General features: G+C 57.3%; 1 protein-coding gene across 1 annotated transcript; it reads left to right on the forward strand.

Annotated features, from left to right (window-relative positions):
• Nucleotides 1-4,537: 4,537 nt before the first annotated feature.
• LOC128826693 (sulfotransferase 2B1-like) lies at nt 4,538-26,803 on the forward strand. Its single transcript, XM_054010136.1, has 7 exons — nt 4,538-4,696; nt 17,383-17,551; nt 18,075-18,283; nt 19,848-19,974; nt 21,568-21,662; nt 24,030-24,210; nt 26,052-26,803. The coding sequence occupies exons 2-7, from the start codon at nt 17,416-17,418 to the stop codon at nt 26,165-26,167; spliced, it is 864 nt and encodes a 287-aa protein (XP_053866111.1). The 5' UTR covers nt 4,538-4,696; nt 17,383-17,415; the 3' UTR covers nt 26,168-26,803.
• The last annotated feature ends 1,194 nt before the right edge of the window (nt 26,804-27,997 follow it).

A 27,997-nucleotide genomic window follows, 5' to 3' on the forward strand; every position in this document is an offset into this window, starting at 1 on the left:
AAGTCATTGTATGAAATTTTAATTTGTACTGACTTCACTAGTGCTTTTTACGTAGCCTGTTGTAAAACTAGACAAATGTCTAGATGAGTTGATATACCCCCCGGGAGACCCGAGTAACCCCAGGGGTACACATATCCCTGGTTGAGAACCACTGCTCTAAGCCACCTTTGTGCTCCCTTGCCTGGTCCCTGTAGAGCAGCCTTGGGGTGGCAATAATTCACATTGTGGGTCTGTGAATGTGGCTGCTAGGGACAGAGAAAGGCCACTATGCAATGCATTCTGGCCATGCCCCTGTGTTCCCCCCAGTCAGAGGCTGGGCACAGGGCAGGGCACACCCCTCATTCCAGGCTGGCTTTGCCAAGGCTCCTGCACTGAGCTGTCTGAGGAGTGAAAGGCCAGCTCAGCCCCTGTTTATGAAAGACAGCCAGGTGGGAGGGTGGCAGATGGTCTGGTTTGTGTTCCTGAGAAGGGCTGAGATACGGTGTCCTGGGTGGTATGTCAACATGCCCAGAGATTCTGGAAATGGGATTCAAAATCACCAAAATGTGCCTGATTGGTTTGTGCCAATGGGATGTGGCAGCCACCCACAGCCGGCTGGTGTGTACCTTTGGGCCGTCAGAGGCACCACTGGAGTGCAGGGACAAAGGGCAGCAGACTGGAAGGAGCAAGCTTCACCATCACAGCTGCTGCCCCCACTGTCTTGTGGGATCCATCATGATGCTGTTGGGCCTTTGAGATCCTGAAAAGGGATCTGACCAAACTGGGAGGGAGGGAGGGCAGAGCCTAGCCAAGGGACACTGCACTATGCCCCTCCCTGCAGCCTGGACTCAGGCATTGAACCCAGGAAGATGGTCAGGGCTTAGCTCACACCCCTCTCATCAGCATCTCCCTGTGGCTGCCGTAGGCAGGGAGCCGCTCCGGGTGCTGGCTTCGGGGATCCTATTCCCAGCTGCCATCTCTCCCCACACATCGCACAGGGGGTGCAAGTGCTGAACTAGCCTTGTGGAATCGCAGTGTGTGCATCTGTGATTTTTCTAGGCACCTAAAAGGCCAGCATTGCAACCCTCCGCGTCACAGCGCCTAAGTCCCTCCGTGGATCCCGGCATCCGTGACTCACTAGCCCCAGCAGCAGGGCTCTGTTGGTTGGGCGGGGGCGTATTCCTCCCTGCTTGCAGTCGGAGGGCTCGTCTACACTACACAGCCTTGGATGCTATAGCTACGCCAGCAACACACAGCAGTGGAGATGCAGTGTGAGCTGACAGAGGGCATTCCACTGCCGCCATAGCTACACCCCTGCCCCTTACAGCATTAAGGACGCTGACATGGGTGTGCAGGCATAGCTGAGTCCATGGCGGGAAGTGTGGGGATTGTAGTGCAGAGCAGGCCTGAGCAATGCTGTTCTATTGCATGCTCTGTGGTTTGCTGCGCTGGGCCGAGCAGACTCTAGGTGAAGTCCTTGCTTCAGGGGCACCACCCCTGGCTTCCTGCACAGCTGCCAACAGCAGAATTAAACAATAACAAGGCTGTTTAAAGACCCCACCCGCTGCATTTCCTGGAGTGTTTCACATAGAAACATGCTTCCTCTGCACAACACTGGAACAATCCGGGCTGGATACTGCACCTTTGGGTGCCTGGTGAAACCCCTCTCCCTTGCCGAGTTCATCCCCGGCTGTGCTGGGGGCCGAGCCATGTCGCTGGTGCTCGTTTCCTCGCTGTATGAAGCGTGACTTTTGGCAGTGGCTTCTGGTGATGCTCAGACTCTGGCTGCAGGGAGAGCAGAGGCTGCCCATCACAGCTGCGGCATCACCAGCATTGTACTAAGTGTCTCAAGGGGCCGGTTCTCCCAAGGACCTGGGAGGCGGGCGGTGGGATGGAACGGAACCTGGGGAATGGCCGTGCTCCAGACGCAGCAGCTAGCTCATCCCTGGGGCTCCCGGACAGGTCCCTTGGCATGGCCAGCCAAGTTTGCTGGTGGGGGAGCAGAACTGGCGAGAGAGACACCCCGGTCTCCAGAAGGGCTCAGCACCCACAGGTATGGCTTTAGCCACAGGGCTCCTTCCGTGCTGAGCCCTTCTGGAGATCTTGGCCCTCACAGCCAGAGGAGGATGAAGTTTCCCTGGAGCCCTAGGCCAGAGCAAGTGGGGGCCCCTCCCAACCCCTTCTGCTGCGGCCCTTCCCAAGTTCGGCCCCTTCCGCCTGCGGTCCTATCCATATCCCACCCTTTTCTGCCCCTTCCTCAGGCCCGCCCCTGTTCCACCCAGGGTTCCCCCCTAAATTCCCTCTAAGCTGCATGGCCGTTTGGCCGCAGAGCAGCGTATTAAATGTTACAAAGGCGCTCAGGGCTGTGATGGGGAGAGATGTCTCTTCCCCATCCCTGGACCTGCCACAGCGGGAAGATGTGCCCCTCCACAACCCAGCCCCAGCCTGGACCTGCTGCAGCAGGGAGAAGTGCCTCTCCCACCACTGCCCAGGTGCTGCTGAGGGGAAGAGAGAGCTGGGGGGATCCTTTCCTACACCCTAAACCCCTCATCCTCAACCCCACCCCAGAGCCCGCACCCCCAGCTGGAGCCCTCACCCCCCCTGCACCCCAACCCTTTGCCCCAGCCATGAGCCCCCTCCCACACTCCAAACCCCTCGGCCCCAGCCCCACCACATGATTTTGTTATGTGCACCAATATGGAGGTGATGTGTGCACGTAACAATATTCATTCCGCAAATGTGTGGGAACAATTAGAGGAAACACTGGCCCCCATTCCGCCCCCCCACTGCAGCCTTGCAACCCCTTTTGCGCCTTTCTGCCCCACCCCCTCCACTGTGGCCCCAAGACTGGAGAAGCTGTGTCCCTGTACCATGGCCTGGGGCGCAGCAGGGAGTGAGAGCTCCTCCAGTCCCAGGGCTGCAGTGGGGGTCTGGGAGCTGGGGCTTCCGTTGCTACCCCCTGCACTTCTGCAGGGGACCAGGGTTGGGGCGCTGGAACTTCTCCCGGCCGCTTGGTATTTTTGCCGGAGAGCGGGTCGGGCGTGGGGGTTTGCCCTGCCACCCTGCGTCTTCTGCTGGGGATGGGTGGAGAGCCAAAAGTGGGGGCTTCCCCTGCCCTGGTCTGCTACCGCAGAGCGGGGTCGGGGTGTGGGGCTTCCCCTGCCCTGCCTGCCAGGTGGTCAGGGCTCCAGGCTTCCACTGCTTGGTGGCGGATTTTTTCTGGGGGCCCCATCAGCCCAGAGATTAATCCACCACTGCTCCCAGCCAGGGGTCCCCTTTTCCTCTGCCTCCTCCACACTTGGAGGAGCCTTCATGCTCAGGGACAGGCCGGCGCTCCTGAATCCACCCTTTGGGCAAGGCTCATTTATTGTTATTTAATACTTCTTTGGCAGTAGCACTAGCAGCTGTGTGCCTGTGGTGCCAGGTGCTGGACATGTGCACACTCACACCTGCACGTGGCCAAGACCCTACACAGACCTTACACAAACAAAGCAAAGCACCTTGGGCCTGATTTTTAGGCACCTGCAGCTGCAGAGCGGTGCCCAGGTGTGCCAAGGTGCTTTTGAAAATCTCGCAAGGCACCTGTCTGCATCTCTGGCCACCAAAATACCCTTGAAAATCCGCCCCTTAGCCCCTCTCACCCTGCTCTGTGGCTGCAGACAGCTGTCCTGACCCTGGCAGCGAACCCCCACTAGGGGAGCTGAAGGTGGAGGCATGTGTAGACGAGAGTGGGGCAGAGGTGTCTGGGCCCTACCTGGCCTCACTGCTCTTCGGCTTGTCATTGCCACCTGCTTGTGCTATGCCTGGCTTGTCCCTGCTTCTGCAGCATCCGTATCCTCCTCTGTTTCTCCCAGACTCACCCCAGCCAGGGAGCAAGTGACGGCTTCCTAAATTAGCACCGGACACCCAGGGCGGCTTCTTGGTGACACTCAGTGCCTCTGGCAGCATAAAGGGGCCTGAGAGAGGGGGAGCCAGCTTTGTCGATACAGGGGTGTCCCAGGGCCAAGGAGGTTTACAGTGGTAACCAATCCTTGGTCGCTCACTGTTACAACAATAACCCGTTCAGTGTGGTCTGGGATGTCCTGCCGAGTCCCCTGAGAAGAACCACCATTGAAACCCCTTTCAACCTTTTATTGAGCACACAGACAGAGAATGTTCTGCACCCATCTTCTCCTGGCCCTTCCTGCCGGCTCCGAATGGGAACAGCAGCCACCTCCACTACAGCCACAGCAACTCCTGTTTATGTTTGTCTGTCTATTGCCATCTCCCTCTGACTGTATCCATCTTATCTCTCTCTCCCCACACACCCCTTCTATCTATCTATCCCCATCCACCTTCTCATTCTCGCCCCCTGCCCACACACCCACCCCCTCAGCTAGTTTAGTGGGCAGGCTGTGGTGCATAGCCTGAGAATGGGGTGGGGAACTCGGTCCCTATGTGTGTCTCCACCTCTGTGCTCCGGAAGGGGCTGACCACCTGGACTTTGTCTCTCCTGGAAATCATTGGCCTCAGGGACTGGGCAGGGCCTAGCTCCCTGATCCCTCCCCGTGGCAGACCTTCGTACCCACATCTCCAAGAGCTGTGCCAGGCCAGGGGTTTGCAGAGAGAGCTTCTGTTCTGGCCTCTCTTCCCTGGCAGAGGTCAATCCCCTGAGCTCCCACGGACCTCACACTCTGACTGCTGCCTCCCGTACCCCCAGGCAGAGCCATCTGGGCAGGTGGGTACATGGCTTGTGGTGGGAGGGAGGCTATAACCAGGGGCCTGGCAGGGCTGGAGCAAGCACTCCCCAGTGCAGTGAGCCATTAATCCCTGTGAGGGGGAAAGTTCTTCTCTGGGGAGGGGGAGGGCAGGGGATGCCTGGGGGAGGGGTGCCCAGCAGGAAGGGGACTGGGCAGAGGGTAACCAGAGGGAGGGGAGCCCAACAGGGAGATGTGCCTGAGGCACCACTGCAGTGGTGAGGCATGCTCAGGGATGGGTAGGAGATGCCCATGGGGATTCGTAGCAAAGAAACAACTCACTGGCGTAGCGCCTCCTGCTGGTCATCTGGGAATTAGCTCTTTCTCAGCTCTGGAGCACCTCCTACTGGCTGGTGTCTCATCTGCCTTAGGCCCATATCCCTCACAGACCCTGGTGCCCTTTACCTCAGGGTTCTGCCCCAGCAGTACCCCCACACTCTGGGTCTCCCCTCCCAGGGGAACACCCAACCCTCTAAAACCCACTTTGCCTCAGTGGCCACTGCCAGTCATCATCTAATCCCCTTTCACTTGGGCAGACTGCAGTCTGTAATGGCCACTCATCATTGGCAAGGGGGTTGGATCTGCTGCGTCTGTCTATCCCCAGGCTGCCCCTCTCAGCCCCAGTACCTTTGTGGGCCTTCAACAAGGCCTGCAGCCTGGGGTTTTATCAGACTAAAGCTCCCCTTCCCTTTCCCCAGCACTGCTCTGCTTCAGGTACAGACACTCTGTGACGAACTGGGCCTGTTCTTACTGTGGTGTGTGAATGCTGACAGGGGAGTGTGGCTGGATAGTCTGCATTGGGGGATGGGAGTCTGAGTCTGCCCGAGGGCGAATACCTGGGCGTGTAGCATGGGAGCCCAGGAAGGGGTTGGAGGCCAGGTGACTCCTTGGCCGGGGAAACTGAACAAAGGCTGGGGGAGGGGTCGCTGAAGGCAGAGTGCTGGAAGCGGGCTGGAGAGATGGCTGGGAGGCAGAGATTGCTCTGACCTCCCAAGGGGGGCTGGGATGCCTGGGACCCCCAGATGGACCTAACTGAGGGGGGCCCTGTTGTCTGTGCCTGCAAGACCTGTCTTGGACTGTATTCCTGTCATCCAAATAAACCTTCTGCTTTACTGGCTGGCTGAGAGTCATGGTGAATCGCAGGAAGCCGGGGATGCAGGGCCCAGAGTCCCCCGATACTCCGCGACAACTGGTGGCAGCGGCGGGATCTACTGCACCCCGTGGACGGCGCTTCCTGCAGTAAGTGACTGGGGAGCAGTAAAACGAAGGGGGATTGACGGGGACCAGGCGTGCTGAAGAGTGAGAGAGAGACGGTTATTACCCCTGGGAGTGTGTGACCAGCGAGGACTTTTGCAGTAACAGGGTCCCCCGGGGGGATCGCAGCGGGTGGTCCCAGGGGCGGAGGAGTCTGCAGCTCGACCCTGGCAGAGAGGTGGTGACCTCGAGAAGGGCTGGCACACTAGGGGGCCCCCTGGGAACTGTGGGGAGCTGTGAGCACACAGGCCGGTGAGTGGCCAGCAGGAAGATGTATGCCAAGCGGCTTAAGAGCGACCTGGTGGAGCTGTGCAAGCAGAGGGGGCTGTGCATTGGGAGGCTCACCAAAGAACAGCTCATTGCCCGGCTGGAGGCGGAAGATCGCGCGAATGAACTGATCCCTGTGTCTCAGGGAAGCAGCCTGGCAAATGCAGCGCAGGCACCAGTGTCTGTCCCAGCTGGGAGTGGTCAGCCGGCTGCTGAGGGCCTCCCGAGACCCCTCCTTCCTATGCCTAGGGGAAGGGTGGGGAGGAGCCCAGCAAATACCGAAGGCGCCGTGACCCCCCCGGCCAGCAAGGGACCCTCCCGGCGAAGCTCGCCGGCCAGCAGAGGATCCTCCCGGCGACGTTCGGCATCCGTGGAGCGGAATTGGCTGGAATGGGAGAAAGAGCTAAAACTGAGAGAGCTGGAGGATCGTGAACAACAGAGACAGCATGAACGGGAGGAGAAAGAGAGACAGCGTCAGCATGAAGAGAGACAGAGACAGGAGAATGAGAGACAGCGTCAGCATGAACTGGAACTGGCGAGATTGAAGGGCAGCGAACCCCCGGCTGCGGTGAGTGAGGGGGGACCCAGGACTGCACGGAGCTTCGATAAGTGCATCCTGGCCCCACGCAAGGAGGGGGAGGACATGGATGACTTCCTGGAGGCCTTTGAGACGGCCTGCGAGCTGCACCGGGTTGATCCCGCGGACAGACTCCGGGTCCTTACCCCCTTACTGGACCCCAAAGCCGTGGCATTGTACAGCCAACTGGAAGAGGCAGAGAAAGGGGACTACGAACTATTCAAAAAGGCCCTGCTACGTGAGTTTGGGCTGACTCCTGAGATGTACCGGGAAAGGTTCCGGAGTCAGGATAAAACCCCTGAGATCTCATATCTGCAACTAGCCGTCCGCATGGAAGGATACGCCAGCAAGTGGGCTGATGGGGCCCAGACGAAGGAGGACCTGGTCAAACTGCTGGTACTGGAGCAACTGTATGAGCGGTGCCCATCCGACCTGAGGCTGTGGTTGGTGGACAGAAAGCCAGAGAACCCGCGACAGGCAGGCCGGCTGGCCGATGAGTTTGTAAAGAGCCGGTCAGGAGATAAAAGGGAGGAGTCCCAAAGGAACAGTCCCACCACAACGCAGAGAGAGAGTCACCATGGGACCTCCCCGTGGGAAAATACAGAAAAAACCCATCAGAGGGGAGCTGCTGGCATCAGGACCATCCGACCTACTCAAGGGGACCCATGGGACATGGGCTGCTACCACTGTGGCCAAAAGGGCCACATACGGGCCCAGTGCCCTAGGCTCAGGGACAGACTGAGCAGACCGAACCCACAGAGGGTTGACTGGGTAGAGACCCAGCCCGGCGAAAGGCAGCATTCCCAGGGAAGGGGGGCTGGCAGAGTACCACCTGCTAAGGAGGGAGGAGAGCTCCAGGCCAGCTCCTCTAGGGGGCTGGATGCTCCAGACTCAGGGTTTTTGGTTTATATGGTAGGTGCGGGGCTGTCCCTCCAGAGAGAGTACCTTGTTCCCCTGGAGGTGGATGGGAGGAAGGTCAATGGATACTGGGATACGGGCGCAGAGGTGACGCTGGCCCGGCCCGAGGTGGTGGCCCCAGATCAGGTGGTGCCCAACACCTACCTGACCCTGACGGGGGTGGGCGGAACACCAGTCAAAGTGCCCGTGGCAAGGGTACACCTGAAGTGGGGGGCCAAGGAGGGCCCCAAGGATGTGGGGGTACACCCGTATTTGCCCACTGAGGTATTGATGGGGGGGACCTGGAGAACTGGCCAAGCAACCCCCAAAAGGCACTGGTTGTGACCCGCAGTCAGAGCCGGCGAGGGGCACTGCGCCCTGGCCTTGGGGGGGGTGCCTTGCCTGAGGCGCAGGACCCTAACCTGGTGGGGAGGGAACGCCCAGGGACACGGCTCAGGGAGGCTGCAGCTTCAGACCCAGCGGGCGAGAAAGAGCAGGTGGCCATCCCTGTCCCAGCTGCTGAGTTCCAGGCCGAGTTACAAAGAGATCCCTCCTTGCGACCTCAATGCGGTACAGACCATGGGACGAGGTGGCCGGAAAAGGTTCCTGTGGGAGAAGGGGTTCCTGTACCGAGAATGGGCTCCCCCAGGGAAAATGGAGTCAGGGGGGATCAGGAGGCAGCTGGTGGTACCCCAGAAGTATCGCCGCCAGCTGCTGTGCCGGGCCCATGACATTCCCCTCTCAGGGCACCAGGGAACCTGGCGTACCCAGCAGAGGCTGCTACGGAGCTTTTACTGGCCTGGGGTCTTTGTTACTGTCCGACAGTACTGCGGATCCTGTGACCCCTGTCAGAGGGGGAGGAAGGCCTGGGACAAGGGGAAAACAGCTTTAGGACCCTTGCCCAGCATAAAGGATCCTTTCCGGAGGGTGGCCAAGGTTAAAAGGGCGGCTCTAAACCAAGAGAGCCCAAAGCACAGACCTCCAGACTGGAGCGCTGGGAGAAGACCACAACCCAGTTGGAACCCCAGGGGTATTGGGGTGGGAAAAGGGCACAGGCTGCATAAACCTTCCCACATGCGAACTGCGAGTGCCATCAAGCACCCCCGACCTAAGGGGGGGCATGAAACGGGAGGGGCCTGGTGTAATTCTCACCAAGGAATGGGAGGGATGCGGGGGCATCCATGGGAATGGGGGTAGGTTCGAACTTCCCCGGGTCACTGGCTAAAGTGACCCTGCTCAGTTCAGTCTCGAAGGGGGGAGATGTGACGAACTGGGCCTGTTCTTACTGTGGTGTGTGAATGCTGACAGGGGAGTGTGGCTGGATAGTCTGCATTGGGGGATGGGAGTCTGAGTCTGCCCGAGGGCGAATACCTGGGCGTGTAGCATGGGAGCCCAGGAAGGGGTTGGAGGCCAGGTGACTCCTTGGCCGGGGAAACTGAACAAAGGCTGGGGGAGGGGTCGCTGAAGGCAGAGTGCTGGAAGCGGGCTGGAGAGATGGCTGGGAGGCAGAGATTGCTCTGACCTCCCAAGGGGGGCTGGGATGCCTGGGACCCCCAGATGGACCTAACTGAGGGGGGCCCTGTTGTCTGTGCCTGCAAGACCTATCTTGGACTGTATTCCTGTCATCCAAATAAACCTTCTGCTTTACTGGCTGGCTGAGAGTCATGGTGAATCGCAGGAAGCCGGGGATGCAGGGCCCAGAGTCCCCCGATACTCCGCGACACACTCCCCGGGTTACGCAAATCCAGATTTACGGAAAAAGTTCCATACGCTTTTTTTTTTTTTTGGCATAATTGTCAGGTATACATTCCCAACTTACACAAAATTTGACTTACAGAATGCTTGCATAAGTCAGGGAGCAGCTATACCTTGCTCCCAGGCAGCTAACCCTTTCCCCTCTAGGTCTAGAGTCAGGGTATGTCTACACTACGAAATTAGTTCGAATTTATAGAAGCCAGTTTTATTGAAATCGGTTGTATACAGCCGATTGTGTGTGTCCACACATAAAATGCTCTAGGTGCTCTAGTCGGCGGACCGCGTCCACAGTACAAGGCTAGCGTCGACTTCCGGAGCATTGCATTATGGGTAGCTATCCTACAGCTATCCCACAGTTCCCGCAGTCTCCGCCGCCCCTTGGAATTCTGGGTTGAGATCCCAATGCCCGGATGATGCAAAACAGTGTCGCGGGCGGTTCTGGGTACATGTCGTCAGGCCCCTCCCTCCCCCGTCACAGCAACGGCAGACAATAGATTCGTGCCTTTTTACCTGGGTTACCTGGGTTACCTGTGCAGACAACATGGAGCCCGCTCAGCTCAGCTGAGCTCACCGTCACCATATGTCCTCTGGGTGCCGGCAGACGTGGGACTGCATTGCTACACAGCAGCAGCTGCTAACTGCCTTTTGGCGGTAGATGGTGCAGTAGACTGGTAGCCTTCATCGGCGATCTGGGTGCTGGCAGCCGAGGGGCTTGCCTTTTGGCAGTAGATGGTGTATTACGACTGTTAACAGTCCTATTACAAGTCGGGTCATCGTACGTTAGCAGAGTCTTCCCTGAGCAGCCGATTGTGCAATAGGCCTGAAGACCATCGTCATACACCGCCCCGTATTTGCTGCCAAGCACCCAGAAAGATGCCGAGGGCTATCAGTCATGCTGCACCGTCGTCTTAAGATGTAAAAAATAGATTTGCTCTGTATTCATTTGCTTCCCCTTCCCTCCGTGAAATCAACGGCCTGCTAAACCCAGGGTTTTCAGTTTAATCTTTGGGGGGACCATTCTGTGTGACAGTTGTTTGTGTTTCTCCCTGATGCACAGCCACCTTTCTTGATTTTAATTCCCTGTTCCTGTACCTGTACGCCATGTCGTCACTCGGCCCGCCCTCCCTCCTTCCCCTAGTCCGTCAGATACTACGTTTGCGCCACAGCTCAGAGAGCCGAGAAGCGCCTTTCGCGCCTTTTCTTTGAATTCTGGGTTGAGATCCCAATGCCCGGATGATGCAAAACAGTGTCGCGGGCGGTTCTGGGTACATGTCGTCAGGCCCCTCCCCCCTCGTCACAGCAACGGCAGACAATAGATTTGCGCCTTTTTACCTGGGTTACCTGTGCAGACAACATACCACGGCAAGCATGGAGCCCGCTCAGCTCAGCTGAGCTCACCGTCACCATATGTCCTCTGGGTGCCGGCAGACGTGGGACTGCATTGCTACACAGCAGCAGCTGCTAACTGCCTTTTGGCGGTAGTGATAGGCATGGGGCTGGCAGCCGTAGGGCTGCATTGCACCAGCCCCTTGCCAGGAGATGGTATATTGTGACCGGTACCCATCATCGTCGTACTGGAGTGGCTGTCAATCATGGCCACCTGGGCAGACATGCTACTGTTTCGATGATGATGGCTACCAGTCGTAATATACTATTTACTGCTAATTGCCCAATATTGTCTGCTAAGCACCCAGAAGAGGCTGAGGGCGATGCTGGGTGCTGGCGGACGTGGGGCTGGCAGACGTGGGGCTGCATTGCTACACAGCAGCAGCCCCTTGCCTTTTGGCAGACGATGGTATATTATGACTGGTAACCGTCGTCATCATACTGGAGAGGCTATCACTCATGCTGCACCGTCGGCTGCCAGCTTAAGATGTAAAAAATAGATTTGTTCTGTATTGTATTTGTTCTCCCGCCCTCCCTCCTTCTCCTGGTCCATCAGATACTACTTTCGCGCCTTTTTTCTGACCAGGCGCCATAGCTAGCACTGGGATCATGGAGCCTGCTCAGATCACCGCGGCAATTATGAGCACTATGAACACCACACGCATTGTCCTGGAGTATATGCAGAGCCAGGACATGCCAAGGCGAAACCCAGACCAGGCGAGGAGGCGATTGCAGCGCGGCGACGAGAGTGATGAGGAAATTGACATGGACATAGACCTCTCACAAGGCACAGGCCCCAGCAATGTGGAAATCATGGTGTCACTGGGGCAGGTTCATGCCGTGGAACGCCGATTCTGGGCCCGGGAAACAAGCACAGACTGGTGGGACCGCATCGTGCTGCAGGTGTGGGACGATTCCCAGTGGCTGCGAAACTTTCGCATGCGTAAGGGCACTTTCATGGAACTTTGTGACTTGCTTTCCCCTGCCCTGAAACGCCAGGATACCAAGATGAGAGCAGCCCTCACAGTTGAGAAGCGAGTGGCGAAAGCCCTGTGGAAGCTTGCAACGCCAGACAGCTACCGGTCAGTCGGGAATCAATTTGGAGTGGGCAAATCTACGGTGGGGGCTGCTGTGATCCAATTTGCCAGGGCAATGAAAGACCTGGTGATAGCAAGGGTAGTGACTCTGGGCAACGTGCAGTCAATAGTGGATGGTTTTCCTGAAATGGGATTCCCAAACTGTGGCGGGGCCATAGACGGAACCCATATCCCTATCTTGTCACCGGAGCACCAAGCCACCGACTACGTAAACCGCAAGGGGTACTTTTCAATGCTGCTGCAAGCCCTGGTGGATCACAAGGGACGTTTCACCAACATCAACGTGGGATGGCCGGGAAAGGTACATGATGCTCGCGTCTTAAGAAAATCTGCTCAGTTTCGAAAGCTGGAGGAAGGGACTTTCTTCCCGGACCAGAAAGTGACCATTGGGGATGTTGAAATGCCTATCGTGATCCTTGGGGACCCAGCCTACCCCTTAATGCCATGGCTCATGAAGCCGTACACAGGCAGCCTGGACAGGAGTCAGGACCTGTTCAACTACAGGCTGAGCAAGTGCCGAATGGTGGTGGAATGTGCATTTGGACGTTTAAAAGCGCGCTGGCGCAGCTTACTGACTCGCTCAGACCTCAGCGAAAAGAAAATCCCCATTGTTATTGCTGCTTGCTGTGCGCTCCACAATATCTGTGAGAGTAAGGGGGAGACCTTTATGGCGGGGTGGGAGGTTGAGGCAACTCGCATGGCCGCTGATTACGCAGCCAGACACCAGGGTGGTTAGAGGAGCACAGCAGGGCGCGGTGCGCATCAGAGAAGCTTTGAAAACGAGTTTTGTGACTGGCCAGGCTACTGTGTGAAATTTCTGTTTGTTTCTCCTTGATGAACCCTCCAAACCCTCCCCCCCGACCCAGTTCACTCTACTTCCCTGTAAACCAACCACCCCATCCCACCCTCCCCTCCCGCTTGCAGAGGCAATAAAGTCATTGTTTTTTCACATTCATGCATTCTTTATTAGTTCCTCACAGAAGTAGGGGGATAATTGCCAAGGTAGTCTGGGATGGGTGGGGGAGGAGGGATGGAAAAGGACACACTGCATTTTAAAACTTTAACTCTTATTGAAGGCCAGCCTTCTGATGCTTGGGCGATCATCTGGGGTGGAGTGACTGGGTGGACGGAGGCCCCCCCACCGTGTTCTTGGGCGTCTTGGTGAGGAGGCTATGGAACTTGGGGAGGAGGGCTGTTGGTTACACAGGGACTGTAGCGGCTGTCTCTGCTCCTGCTGCCTTTCCTGCAACTCAACCATACGCTCGAGCATATCAGTTTGATGCTCCAGCAGACGGAGCATTGCCTCTTGCCGTCTGTCTGCAAGCTGATGCCACCTATCGTCTTCAGCCCGCCACTTGCTCTGTTCATCCCGCCATTCAGCCCGCCACCTCTCCTCTCGTTCATATTGGGCTTTTCTCATCTCCGACATTGACTGCCTCCACGCATTCTGCTGTGCTCTATCAGCATGGGAGGACATCTGCAGCTCCGTGAACATATCATCCCTCGTCCTACGTTTTCTCTTTCTAATGTTCACGAGCCTCTGCGAAGGAGAAACATTTGCAGCTGGTGGAGGAGAAGGGAGAGGTGGTTAAAAAAGACACATTTTAGAGAACAATGGGTACACTCTTTCATTACAAGGTCGCATATTTCGGCTTGCAGGCAGCCATGGTAGGCCACAGTGTTTTGGCTTTTTTAACCTTCTTAACATGCGGGAAAGGTTGCAAACAGCAGCGCATTTCCCATATCAAGGATGAGTTGGGTTGTCCATTTAAAATGGGGTTTCAATGTAAAAGGAGGGGCTGCGGTTTCCCGGTTAACATGCGGCACAAACACAAGTAAACCACCCCCCCCCCACACACACACACGATTCTCTGGAATGATCACTTCACCCCTCCCCCCACCCCGTGGTTACCAGCGGGGAACATTTCTGGTCAGAAGAGCAGGAACGGGTGCCTCTGAATGTCCCCTTAATAAAATCACCCCATTTCAACCAGGAGAGCTTTCTGGAGATGTCCCTGGAGGATTTCCGCTCCATCCCCATACACGTTAACAGACTTTTCCAGTAGATGTACTGGCCGCGATTGCCAGGGCAAAGTAATCATTAAACACGCTTGCTTTTTTTTTTTTGTAATGTTTACAAATATTTACAAAGTTACACTCACCAGAGGTCTCCTGTGTGCCCTGAGGGTCTTGGGTGAGTTCGGGGGTTACTGGTTCCAGGTCCAGGGTCACAAACATATCCTGGCTGTTGGGGAAACCGGTTTCTCCGCTTCCTTGCTGCTGTGAGCTACCTACAGTACCTCCATCGTCATCTTCCTCGTTCCCCGAACCGTCTTCCCTGTGTGTTTCTCCAGTGAGAGAGTCATAGCACACGGTTGGGGTAGTGGTGGCTGCACCCCCTAGGATCGCATGCAGCTCCGCGTAGTAGCGGCAAGTTTGCGGCTCTGCCCCGGACCTTCCGTTTGCTTCTCTGGCTTTGTGGTAAGCTTGCCGTAGCTCCTTAATTTTCACGCGGCACTGCTGTGTGTCCCTGTTATGGCCTTGGTCCTTCATGGCCTTGGAGATCTTTTCTAATACTTTTCCATTTCTTTTACTGCTACGGAGTTCAGCTAGCACTGATTCATCTCCCCATATGGCGAGCAGATCTCGTACCTCCCGTTCGGTCCATGCTGGAGCTCTTTTGCGATCCTGGGAGGACTCCATGACGGTTACCTGTGCTGATGAGCTCGGCGTGGTCACCTGTGCTCTCCACGCTGGGCAAACAGGAAATGAAATTCAAACATTCGCGGGTCTTTTCCTGTCTACCTGGTCAGTGCATCTGAGTTGAGAGTGCTGTCCAGAGCGGTCACAATGAAGCACTGTGGGATAGCTCCCGGAGGCCAATAACATCGAATTCCGTCCACACTACCCCAATTCCGACCCGCAAAGGCCGGTTTTATCGCTAATCCCCTCGTCGGAGGTGGTGTAAAGAAACCGGTTTAAAGGACCCTTTAAGTCGAAAGAAAGGGCTTCGTTGTGTGGACATGTCCAGGCTTAATTCGGTTTAACGCTGCTAAAGTCGACCTAAACCCGTAGTGTAGACCAGGCCTCAGATTCCTCAAGCTCCTGGCTCACATCCCCTTTATAGGGCCATCTGTGGCCTGATTGGGCTGGCCACACCTGTGATCAGCTACTCCCTCTGCTGCTTTCACTCCTTTTCCCAGCCACAGCCTTCTCCAGGGCTTCTTTTAACCCCTGCCTATAGGAATGGGGAGCTGCCCCACTACAGGGCTGCATACCAGCGCTGCCCAGGCAGTGAAGGGGGAGAACATAAGAACATAAGAATGGCCATACTGGGGCAGACCAAAGGTCTATCTAGCCCAGTATCATGTCTACCGACGGTGGCCAATGCCAGGTGCCCCAGAGGGAGTGAACCTAATAGGTAATGATCAAGTGATCTCTCTCCTGCCATCCATCTCCACCCTCTGACAAACAGAGGCTAGGGACACCATTCCTTACCCATCCTGGCTAATAGCCATTAATGGACTTAACCTCCATGAATTTATCTAGTTCTCTTTTAAATGCTGTTATAGTCCTAGCCTTCACAACCTCCTCAGGCAAGGAGTTCCACACGTTGACTGTGCGTTGTGTGAAGAAAAACTTCCTTTTATTTGTTTTAAACCTGCTGCCTATTAATTTCATTTGGTGACCCCCTAGTTCTTGTATTATGGGAATGGGCCAGGAGGGAGCAATGGGCCTGCAGTTAGGTAGACCCAGGCCCAATGCCCCTTGGCGGGGTGCACAGTGCTGGGCGGGAGGAGGGCGGGAAGTAGATCTGCAGTCAAGTAGACGCAGGCCCAATGCCCCTTGGTGGGGAGCACAGCGCGGGGCGGGAGGAGGGGGGGAAGTAGTTCTGCAGTCAGGTAGACGCAGGCCCAATGCCCCTCGGTGGGGTGCACAGCGCTGGGCAGGAGGAGGGCAGGAGGTAGATCTGCAGTCAGGTAGATGCAGGCCCAATGCCCCTCGGTGGGGTGCACAGCGCTGGGCAGGAGGAGGGCGGGAGGTAGATCTGCAGTCAGGTAGATGCAGGCCCAATGCCCCTTGGTGGGGTGCACAGCGCGGGGCGGGAGGAGGGGGGGAAGTAGTTCTGCAGTCAGGTAGACGCAGGCCCAATGCCCCTCGGCGGGGAGCACAGCGCTGGGTGGGAGGAGGGGGGGAAGTAGTTCTGCAGTCAGGTAGACGCAGGCCCAATGCCCCTCGGCGGGGTGCACAGCGCGGGGCGGGAGGAGGGGGGGAAGTAGTTCTGCAGTCAGGTAGACGCAGGCCCAATGCCCCTCGGCGGGGTGCACAGCGCTGGGCGGGAGGAGGGCGGGAGGTAGATCTGCAGTCAGGTAGATGCAGGCCCAATGCCCCTCGGTGGGGTGCACAGCGCGGGGCGGGAGGAGGGCGGGAGGTAGATCTGCTGTCAGGTAGATGCAGGCCCAATGCCCCTCGGTGGGGTGCACAGCGCTGGGCGGGAGGAGGGCGGGAGGTAGATCTGCAGTCAGGTAGACGCAGGCCCAATGCCCCTCGGCGGGGTGCACAGCGCTGGGCGGGAGGAGGGCGGGAGGTAGATCTGCAGTCAGGTAGACGCAGGCCCAATGCCCCTCGGCGGGGAGCACAGTGCTGGGCGGGAGGAGGGCGGGAGGTAGATCTGCTGTCAGGTAGATGCAGGCCCAATGCCCCTTGGTGGGGAGCACAGCGCGGGGCGGGAGGAGGGGGGGAAGTAGTTCTGCAGTCAGGTAGACGCAGGCCCAATGCCCCTCGGCGGGGTGCACAGCGCGGGGCGGGAGGAGGGCGGGAGGTAGATCTGCTGTCAGGTAGATGCAGGCTCAATGCCCCTCGGCGGGGTGCACAGCGCTGGGCAGGAGGAGGGCGGGAGGTAGATCTGCAGTCAGGTAGACGCAGGCCCAATGCCCCTTGGTGGGGTGCACAGCGCTGGGCGGGAGGAGGGCGGGAGGTAGTTCTGCAGTCAGGTAGACGCAGGCCCAATGCCCCTTGGTGGGGTGCACAGCGCTGGGCGGGAGGAGGGCGGGAGGTAGATCTGCAGTCAGGTAGATGCAGGCCCAATGCCCCTCGGTGGGGTGCACAGCGCTGGGCGGGAGGAGGGCGGGAGGTAGATCTGCAGTCAGGTAGATGCAGGCCCAATGCCCCTTGGTAGGGTGCACAGCGCTGGGCGGGAGGAGGGCGGGAGGTAGATCTGCAGTCAGGTAGATGCAGGCCCAATGCCCCTTGGTGGGGTGCACAGCGCTGGGCGGGAGGAGGGCGGGAGGTAGATCTGCAGTCAGGTAGATGCAGGCCCAATGCCCCTTGGTGGGGAGCACAGCGCTGGGCGGGAGGAGGGCGGGAGGTAGATCTGCAGTCAGGTAGATGCAGGCTCTTGCGCGTGGTGACAGGCTCCTGCATCTCCCTGCAGGGCTGGTCATCTCCGGCACTGTGAGGCCAGGCAATGGCAGTGAAGTATGTCACATACCAGGGCATCAAGTTCCCCCCTGCGTATAACTCTGAGCAGAGCCTGCACTTTGCCCACAAGGAGTTCCAGGTGCAGGACGATGATGTCTTCAACATCACCTACCCCAAATCAGGTAGGGCGCTGTGGGCATGGACAGGGGATCATCCCGGGTTGGGGTGGTGGGAGAGGGCCTTGGAGAGGAAGGGGGCAACTTGTTATCCTGGAATCCCATTATGTGGGGTATGGGGAGGGCTGGGTGTGGCCGGTGCAGCTATCAGGGAGGGGATGGGGAGGGCTGATTGTGTCTATTGGGGGTTGGGGATGGCTGGGGGCACTGAGATGGCTATAGGGGAGGGGTGAGGAGGCTTGGATGGCTATAGGGAGGATGGTGGGGAGGGCTATAGGAGAAGGCTGAAATGGCTCTAGGGAAGGATGGCAGGGAGGGCTGGGATGGCTATAGGAGATGGGATGATGAGGCTTGGATGCCTATAGGGGAGGATGGCTATAGGGGAGGGCTATAGGAGAAGACTGAGATGGCTATAGGGGCGGTGGTGGGGCTCAGTCCTGTGGGCCCCATTGGCCCAGGGAAGCACACTGTGCCCAGAGACAGCTCCAAACCCCGCAAGGCACCTGTGACAGAGCCCCCTGTCCCCCAGGCACAGTGTGGATGATCGAGATCTTGAGCCTGATTCGCAGCGGCGGGGACCCAGCCTGGAACCGAGCCATCCTCAACTCCAACCGCGTGCCCTGGTTCACTACCCGTCTGGGGTTGGAGTCTGCACTGAGCTACCCCCGACCCCGCCTGCTGACCTGCCACCTCCCCATCCAGCTCTTCCCCACATCCTTCTTTGGCTCCAGGGCCAAGGTGGGCCAGGCAGGCTGCGCATGAGGGTTACAGTACAGAGCTGGGGGGGGGGGAAGGGTCAGGTTCTGGTGCAGAGCCGGGGGGGTCAGGGTTATGATACAGAGCCGGGGGGGCAGGGGCTAAGATGCAGATCCATAGTGTGAGGGGTCCCCCACAGGGTGCCACCTGGAACTGGAATACAGCCGAGACCTCTGTTTTTTATCAATCTGGGTTCCCTCTCACACAGTGATGTTGTGGCAACATCTGCAAAGCCCTCCAAGCTTGCACTCACAGCAACATCCACAGCCAGTGGCCACACCCAGCTGTGTTCATGAATGCTCTACCGGCCAACAATAGAGAGGCTTCAGCCAAAATATGCCCCAGCCTAGGACCCCGGAGCTGTACCGTCCTGCCTTGGTCAAAAACGTGAACAGTATATTAGTTCTTACCCAGTCTGCGCCCTCCCTCAATTTGGAGAGGAATATGCACAAAGCCGTTGTTAACTGAGCTGAGATTTTTCCCCAAGCACTTCACTTAAACCACACTGTTTTAGGTAAAACATATAAAATCAATTTATTAACCACAGAAAGATAGATTTTAAGTGATTATAAGTGATAGCAAACACATCAAAGATAGTTACCATAAGAAATAAAACAAAAATGCAGTCTAAGCCTAATATACTAAATAAGATTTGAATCATGCAGTGTTTCACCCTGTTATATAGTACAAGCAATTTGCTGATGTTTCATACAGAGACAGGGCTTTCTTCTTTCTTGCCTGGCACCAGCACTCGCCCCCCAATTCAGTCTTTTCCTCTGGTATTCTCAGGTGTTGTGTTGCAGGGAGAGTGAGGTCCAGTCATGATGTCATTTCCCCCTTTTATATCTTCTTCCAACTTGCTGGAAAGCTCTTTTGCTGTGACCTGGGTCAAACAGTTCCCATTGTGTGGTGCTATCTCTGAGAGGTTTCTATTCTACATGGTTCCTGGGGTAATCCTTGTGAGTGTGTGTATTGCCTCAATAGGCCATCAACGTTGTTTGGCCTTTTTATTGTTGTACCTCAAAGGCTGCTTGTGGGTGTCCCCAACCTCACAACATGTTTCAGAAGCACGTACATAGCCAAACTTCATAACTTCACATACAATCATAGCACACACAATTTAATAGGATAGTAATGTTCAACAGATTAAGACTTTTAGAATGACACCTCACAAGGCATGCTTTGTACAAAACCTATCCTAATCCTATCACCATGGTGAATATGGGTGCAGAGTGTCTCTTTGGGGCACAGAGTGTCACACATAGGGAGTAGGTTTGGGGCATGTGCAACAAAGGACAGCCTTAAGATTGTGCCTGAATTCCAAGTGCTTTAACCCTGCCCCCGTGGAGCCACGGGTGTTTACCTGGCTCTGGAGCCAATGGCTGGATGCCCGTGGACAGTCAGGCCGGGAGGGTGATGCTGGCAGCTCTGCTCTGCAGAGTGCTTCAGGGGCTCCCTGACCCATAGGAGAGGTAATAGCAGAACAGCATTTCTTGTGCCAGTTCCTGCCTTTCGCCTCCCCAGCCTACGTCTCGGTCCCCTCCAGGTGGTCTACACACTCCGCAATCCCAAGGACGTCCTGGTCTCCTATTTCTATTTCTCCAAGATGTGTAGCTCATACGAGGACCCTGAGTCCTTCGAGCAGTTCCTGCAGGACTTTCTGAGTGGAGACGGTGAGTGCAGCTTCAGGACCTGGGACATCTCAGGACATGGGAGGTGTAATACCAGATCCAAGCCTGGTCAGCCCCAGACACAGTCTGCCCTACATTGCTGCCAGGGCAGAGAGTGGATCCCAATAACTCCACAATTCCATCACTCTGCAGCCTTGGGCAGTGGTGTGTGTGTGCTGGGGGTGGGGGTATTCACCAGAGCTCTTCGGTCCCAGTTCCTGCCCCTAGCCATTCCCTGGGGGGTCTCTCCTTGTGTCCCAGGGCGTGGGGCTCATGGTATTGGGGCTCTTTAGTCTCATCCCATTAGGGTGACGTGAGCAGCGAGTCCCTCACCCATGTCAAACTAACTGCACAGCTACATAGTGGGGAATAACTGGCTAGGGGGTGGCACTGCTGCAAAGGGTCTGGGGGTTAGAGTACCACACAAATTCAATGTGAGTCAGCAATGGGACAGCTGGGCAAAAGGCTGCTATTGTTCTGGGGGATGTTAACAGGAGTGGTCTGCCAGGACATTGTCCCACTCTAAGCACTGGTGAGGCCTCAGCTGGGGGACTGTGTCTTCAGGAAAGACAGGGAGAAACTGGGGAGAGGCCAGAGAAGAGCAACAAAACTTCTAAGAGGTTTGGCAACCCCGACCTATGAGGAGAGATTGGAAGAATAGGGTGTGTTTAGTCCAGAGAGGAGGGAGCCGAGGGGGACTGGAGAACAGTCTGCAAATATGGGAAAGGTTGCTGTAAAGAGGACAGGGATCATTTGCTCTCTGTGTTCACCCAGGGGAGGACAAGAAGAAATCTGCTCAAAGTGCAGCAAGGGAGATGTAGGTTAGATAGTAGGACAAACTTTCCAAGGGTGTGGGGTAAGTGAATAAGGAAAAGCTATTTACTTGTTCCCATAATGTAAGAACTAGGGGCCACCAAATGAAATTAATGGGCAGCAGGTTTAAAACAAATAAAAGGAAATTCTTCTTCACACAGCTCACAGTCAACCTGTGGAACACCTTTCCTCAGGATGTTGTGAAGGCTAGGACTATAACAGGGTTTAAAAGAGAACTAGATAAATTCATGGAGGTTAAGTCCATTAATGACTATTAGCCAGGATGGGTAAGGAATGGTGTCCCTAGCCTCTGTTTGTCAGAGGGTGAAGATAGATGGCAGGAGAGAGATCACTTGATTATTACCTGTTAGGTTCATTCCCTCTGGGACACCGGACATTGGCCACTGTCAGAAGACAGGATACTGGGCTGGACGGACCTTTGGTCTGACCCAGTATGGCTGTTCTTATGTTCTTAAGGGTAGCTCAGCTCTGGAACAGGTGACCTAGGGAGGCTGTGGGATCCTGTCACTGGAGGTTTCCAAGAATAGGTTGAACAACCCCCTGCCAGGGCTGATCTGAGGTTACTCGGCCCTGCCTTGGCACAGCGGGATGGACGTGACGACCTCTTGAGGGCCCTTCCACAACAATGTTTCTAGGAGTCTCCATTGGGGTGTCCCCTCGCAGCCTAGCAGGAGTGTTCCCTGCCCACATGAGAGTCCCCTCTGTGCTGACTCTCTGGCTGACACTCACAGCCCCACACCCCTCTGCTCTCTGCTCCTGCAGTGCCCCATGGGTCCTGGTTTGATCATGTCAGAGGCTGGATGGAAATGAAGGGCAAAGAGAATTTCTTCTTCATCACTTACGAAGAGCTGCAGCAGGTAAAGTAACCCAGCCACATCCCCCACCGTTGTAGACTGGCCGTGGATCCACTGGAATCAATCAGCCAGCTCCCCGGCTGGGGTAAATCAGTAGTAATTAAACTGGAGTCAATGAGGCTGATTCCCCTAATTCATCATGATGTAAATCAGGAGTCACCCCATTAAGGTCCAGTAGACCGCGCCATGTGAACCAGTGGGAGTGAGGGGGTGAATCGGCTCCATGCCTGTCCCGCTGCCCCATTGACATCCATGTTTCACAGCATTTCAGTGCAGACACAACACAGGGTTTGGAAATTGTCCTCATCCCCTGGCCCTGTCTGCCAGGCCCTGCCCTGGTTACTCTCACCATCCCCTAGGGTTGTCAATCCTCCAGCACTGGCTGGGAGTCTCCCAGAATCAGAATTGGTCTCCCAGTGACTATTGAAAGCAAGGAGATTTTAATGGGATATTTGGAGAAAATGACATTACATAATGTTGGGGGAAAAAAATCTCCCAGAATAGCTTCAGTCAGGGAGGCTCTGCTGGGCCAAGCCCTGGTTACTGTAACCGTCCTCTCTGCCCAGACAGTGGGGGGGAGGGCTCTGCTGGGCTGGGCCCCGGTTACCATCACTGTCCCTGTCTGCTAGGGCGGGGGGGGAGGGGTCTGCTGGGCCAATGGCACTGGAATGTTTTTAATAGTAGGGGTGCTGAAAGCCAGCCCCCTTGCCCCTGTACAACCCCCCCCCCCCCAGGAGCAAAGATCTGGGCATGCGGCATGGCATACGGGACCCCGGGTGCATGGGACAGGTAGCTGGTACCCCGGGTGTGCAGGGTCGGCAACTGAGACCCTGGCCGCTGGGCGGTAGCAGAGCCCTGGGTGTGCAGGGCAGCAGGCGGAGTTGCGGGCATGTGGGGCAAGCTGCCAGGATCCCAGGCACAGGGCCGGCAACCAAGACCCCGGGCTGCTGCAGCACCCCCTGCACCCTTAGTCCCCGCGCCTATATGCCGGGCCCTGCCTCATTACAGTCACTGTCTGCCTGGATAGCATGAGGGGCTCTTCCCGGCCTTGCCCCAGTTACTGTCACCATCTCTGTCTGCCTGGGCAGTGGGGGGGGGAGGCTCTTCTAGGCCCCATCCTGGTATCTGTCCCCATCCCTGTCTGTTAGGGTAGTGTGGGGGGGCCCTGCCTCATTACTGTCACTGATGGGGGCTGCATGGGGGGCTTTGCCAGGCCCTGTCCTGCTTACTGTCACTGTCCCTATCTGCCTGGGAAGTGTGGGGGGCTGTGCCAGGCCCTGCCCCAGTTACTGTCAGAGTCCCCATCTTCTAGGGGCAACGTTCGGGGCTCTGCCAGACTGTGCCATGGTTACTGTCACCGCTAGGGTTGCCAACTGTCTAATCACACAAACCCAAACACCCTTGCCCCTTCCCTTCCCCAAGGCCCCACTCCTGCCCCAACCCTTCTCTGAGGCCCCACCCTGCTCACGCCATCCCCCCTCCCTCCGTCGCTCGCTCTCCCACACCCTCACTCACTTTCAGGGCTGGGGCAGGGGGTTGGGGTGTGGGAGGGGGTGAGGGCTCTGGGCTTGGGCCGAGGGGTTCAGAGTGTGAGAGGGGGCTCCAGACTGTGCCTGGGGCAGAGTGTTGGGGTGCAGGAGGGGATGCAGGGTGCAAGCTCTGGGAGAGAATTTGGGTGCTGGAGGAGGCTCAGGGCTGGGGGAGGGAGTTGGGGTGCAGGCTCTGGGATGGGGCTCTGAGATGGGGCAAGGGATTGGGGTGTGTGGGGTGAGGGGTACGGGCTCTGGGAGGGAGTTGGGTGCAGGAGGAGGCTCCAGATTGGGGCAGAGGGTTGGGGTGCAGGAGGGGGTGCAGGGTTCGGCCAGGCGACAGTTACCTCGGGTGGCTCCCAGTTGGAGGGCAGCAGGGCAAAGCAGGCTCCCTGCCTGCCCTGGCCTGTGCCGCTCCCAGAAGCAGTCAGCATGTCCCTGCGGCCCCTTGCGGGGGCAGGGGGCTCTGCACTTTGCAGGCACCACCTCCATAGCTCCCATTGGCACAGCTCCCGGCCAATGGGAGCTACGGAGTTGGTGCTCAGGGCACAGGCAACACGTGAAGACAACCCCCCCGGGGGCGCAGGGACATGTCACCACTTCCAGGAGTGGCGTGGGGCCAGGGCAGGCAGGGAGACTGCCTTACCCCACTGTGCCGCTGCACTTTTAGTGGCCTAAAATCTCCGGTTTGGCTTTTGTAGCCTCTGGGAGATAGAGCCCGATTCCAGGAGACTCCCGGCAAAATCAGGAGGATTGACAACCCTAGTCACCGCCTGCCCAGGGCAGCATGGGGGCTCTGCCAAGCCGTGCCATGGTTACTGAGGCTCTTGTTTTCCACCAGGACCTGAGGGGCAGCGTGCGGCAACTCTGCCAGTTCTTGGAGCAGGAGCTGGATGACAGAGCTATCAACTCGGTGGTGGAGAATGCATCCTTCAGGGCCATGAAAGAGAACAAGATGTGTAACTCGACGCTGCTCCCCAGGGACATTATGGATCAGAAGAAGGGCACGTTCCTGAGGAAGGGTGAGGAGATGAGTGCCCTGGGGCACTGTGGCATGTGGCGAGTCTGGGCCCCCCAGTAGTGACAGTGAGGGGAACTGCTGTGAGCCAGCCCAACGAGGTTGACCCCATCTGTGGGGAACCAGGCTCCAGTAAGCCCACTGCAGCCTTCAAGTGGGATAAGATAGGGAGCAGAGCCAGGAGTATTTGCTGGGAGCTGGTGGGAGCTCAGCCCCTCCTTCTGGGAGCAAGCTCCCCTTGATTAGGGTTACCATATTTCCACAATCAAAAAAGAGGACACTGGGGGGGGGGAGCCCCGGCCTTGCCCTGCCCCTGCCCTGCCCCCATCCACTCCCTCCCTCTTCCCACACCCTGACTGCCCCCCTCAGAACCCCGAACCCCCCTGCTTCTTGTCCCTGACTGCCCCCTCCTGAGAACCCCCCACCTAACTTCCCCTCTAGGATCCTACCTGTCCCCTGACTGCCCCGACCCTTATCCACTTGCATGGATGGCAGGTTTGTAGAAATTTTGGTGGTGCCCAGAACCTGCCCCCCCTCCACCTGCCTAAGGCTCTGGGAGGGGGGGTTGGGTGGGGGGAGGAGGTCTGGGGTACAGGTCCTGGGCTGGGGATTAGGGTGCAGGAGGGGTGCAGGCTTGGGGATAGAGTTTGGGTGCTGGGTGCAGGCTCCGGGCTTGGGCAGGGGGTGGGTGTGAAAGAGGGGGTGAGGGGTGCAGGCTCTGGGATGGAGTTTGGGGGTGGGAGGCAGTGCAAAGGGAGGGGGTGCAGGCTTTTGGAGGGAGTTTGAGGGCAGGAGGGTGTGTGTGGGAAGGGGAAGAGGTTTGGGAGGGAGTTTGGGGATAGGAGGGGGTTCAGGGGTGAGGGCTGTGGGTATGAGGATGAGGGGTTCATGATGCAGGAGGGGGCTCAGGGATGGAGCAGAGGATTAGGGTGCGGGGGGCTGAGGGTTGGGGCTGAGGATGAGGGGTTCATGATGCAAGAGGGGGCTCAGGGCTGGGCAGAGGATTAGGGTGCGGGGGATGAGGGGTTCATGATGCAGGAGGGGGCTCAGGGCTGGGCAGAGGATTAGGATGCAGGGGGATGAGGGCTCTGGCCGGGGATGAGGGGTTTGGGGCATTGGAGAGGCTCAGACCTAGGGTGAAAGGGCAGGATAAGGGCAGCCTGCCTTGTCATTAGTGGTAGGGGGGCACTAGGACCCTGGGGCAGCAGACAGCAGTTGCTGCCAGGATGGGAGAGGCGAGGGAGGGACCCGCAGGGGTGGATGCACGGAAGGGGGGCAGGTGGAGGCCGGGGACCCATCAAACCCTTCCCCTGCTCCCTGACTACCCGCTGGGACTCCCCTTACCATGCCCTTGCCAGTCAGATGCTGGCTCCACGTGTAGGCAAAACACACTGCCCGGTGGGGCTGTTTGTGTCGTTACACCTGGCTGCAGGCAGCAGGGGGTAGCAGGGGAGGGGCTCTGGCTGCTGGAGGCAAATGGGAGTGGTGCAATCAGGCCCAGCCACCCAATCAGCTGCGCCACACTCTGCATGGAAGGGAGGGAGGGAGGGGAGGGGGGAAAATCCCAGACCTTTTAACCTTGTTACCAATTCCTCCCGGATGGCTATTTAAAGACGCAAAAGCTGGATATGTCCAGGGAAATACGGATGGATGGTAACTCTACCCTTGATAAAAGCAACAGAGGGTCCACAGGACCCTCTGTTGCTTTTTACAGATTCAGACTAACACGGCTACCCCTCTGATACTCTACCCTTGATGCACAGGGTGGGGAGAGAGACACGCTGACCCAACCCCCTCAATGGCCACAGTGCAAATCCTGAGTTGATGCCTCTCCCAATTTCACAGGCATTTGTGGGGACTGGAAGAACCATTTCACGGTGGCACAGAGCGAGGCCTTCGACAGGATCTACCAGGACCGGATGGGGGGGCTGACGGAGGCGTTCCCATGGGATTCATGCTAGGAATGAACAGCAGGAATAAAGCAGAGCATGGAACCGCAGGGAGCTGGGCTGAGTTAGTAGGGACAACTGTCTGCCGTGGTTCACACAGACCATGGGAAGGCATGGCTCCAGCCTAGCGGGATGGACCAGTGCCACGAGCATTGCCTGGCATGAGTGTCCTCTGCCAGCACTACCTCCCACACCCCTTCATCCCACTAGGCACCCGAGTCAGCTTGGCCCTAGCCTCCTGGGGCCCATTGCATATCCGAATGCCCCTGTGAACGTGTTCAGCTGTAGCCACCAGCCACTGCAGTTTGCTCTGTCTGTGTCTTATGGATTAAAGATCCCTCAGCCCTGTGATATCCCCCTGAACTTTCTCAGCAACCAGTACATAGACTGAGGCCCTTATGCCTCAGTCACGTTCTGGGGGTGAGGGGTTGTGTCACCGCCTGCCCTGTAACTCTGGGTGCCTTAAATGCTCTGCTGCTGAGGCTCACAGTCTGGACACTCATAGCCAGCAGGTAAAATCATAGAATCATAGAAGGTATCAAGCGGAGTGCCTCAAGGGTTGGTCCCGGGGCCGGTTTTGTTCAACATCTTTATCAATGATCTGGATGATGGGATTAATTGCACCCTCAGCAAGCTTGCAGATGACACTAAGATGGGTGGGAGAGGTAGATACACTGGAGGGTAGGGATAGGGTCCAGAGTGACCTAGAAAATTGGAGGATTGGGCCAAAAGAAATCTGATGAGGTTCAACAAGGACAAGTGCAGAGTCCTGCACTTAGGATGGAAGAATCCTAGGCACTGCTACAGGCTAGGGACCAACTAGCTAAGCAGTAGTTCTGCAGAAAAGGACCTGGAGATTTTAGTGGACAAGAAGCTGGATATAAGTCAGCAGTGTTCCCTCGTTCCCAAGAAGGCCAATGGCATATTGGGCTGCATTAGTAGGGGCATTGCCAGCAGATTGACGGAAGTGATTATTCCCCTATATTTGGCACTTGTGAGGCCACACCTGGAGTATTGCGTTCAGTTTTGGTTTCCTCTCTACAGAAGTGATGTGGACAAATTGGAGAGAGTCCAGTGGAGGGCAGCAGAAATGATTAGGGGACTGGGGCACATGACTTACGAGGAGAGGCTGAGGGAACTGGGGTTATTTAGTCTGCAGAAGAAAGAATGAGGGGGGATTTGATAACAGCCTTAAACCACCTGAAGGGGGGTTCCAAAGAGGATGGAGCTAGGCTGTTCTCAGTGATGGCAGATGACAGAACAAGAAGCAATGGCCTCAAGTTGCAGTGGGGGAGGTCTAGGTTGGATATTAGGAAACACTATTTCACTAGGAGGGTGGTGAAGCACTGGAATAGGTTACCTAGGGAGGTGGTGGAATCTCCGTCCTTTAGAGGTTTTAAAGGTCAGGTTTGACAAAGCCTTGGCTGAGATGATTTAGTTGGTGTTGGTCCTGCTTTGAGCAGGGGATTGGATTAGATGACCTCCTGAGGTCTCTTCCAACCCTAATATTCTATGATTCCAGGCCGGCCTGGCCGGCCGCCGGCCCCCAGCCCCGCTGACCGCCGGCCCCCGAGCCCCCGGCCTGGCCCCGCCGACCGCCGGCCCCCGAGCCCCCGGCCCCGCCGGCTCCCAGCCCCAATGACCCCGAGCCCCCGAGGCCCCGGCCCGGCCGACCGCCGGCCCCCGAGCCCCCGGCCCAGCCCGGCCGGCCCCCGAGCCCCCGGCCCGGCCGACCGCCAGCCCCCGAGCCCCCGGCCCAGCCCTGCCGGCCCCCGAGCCCCCGGCCCGAGCCCCCGGCCCGGCACCGCTGGCCCCCATGTCCCGATTTTCCCGGACATGTCC

The sequence above is a fragment of the Malaclemys terrapin genome, chromosome 20, assembly GCF_027887155.1.
Source record: "Malaclemys terrapin pileata isolate rMalTer1 chromosome 20, rMalTer1.hap1, whole genome shotgun sequence".
NCBI lineage: Eukaryota > Metazoa > Chordata > Testudines > Emydidae > Malaclemys > Malaclemys terrapin.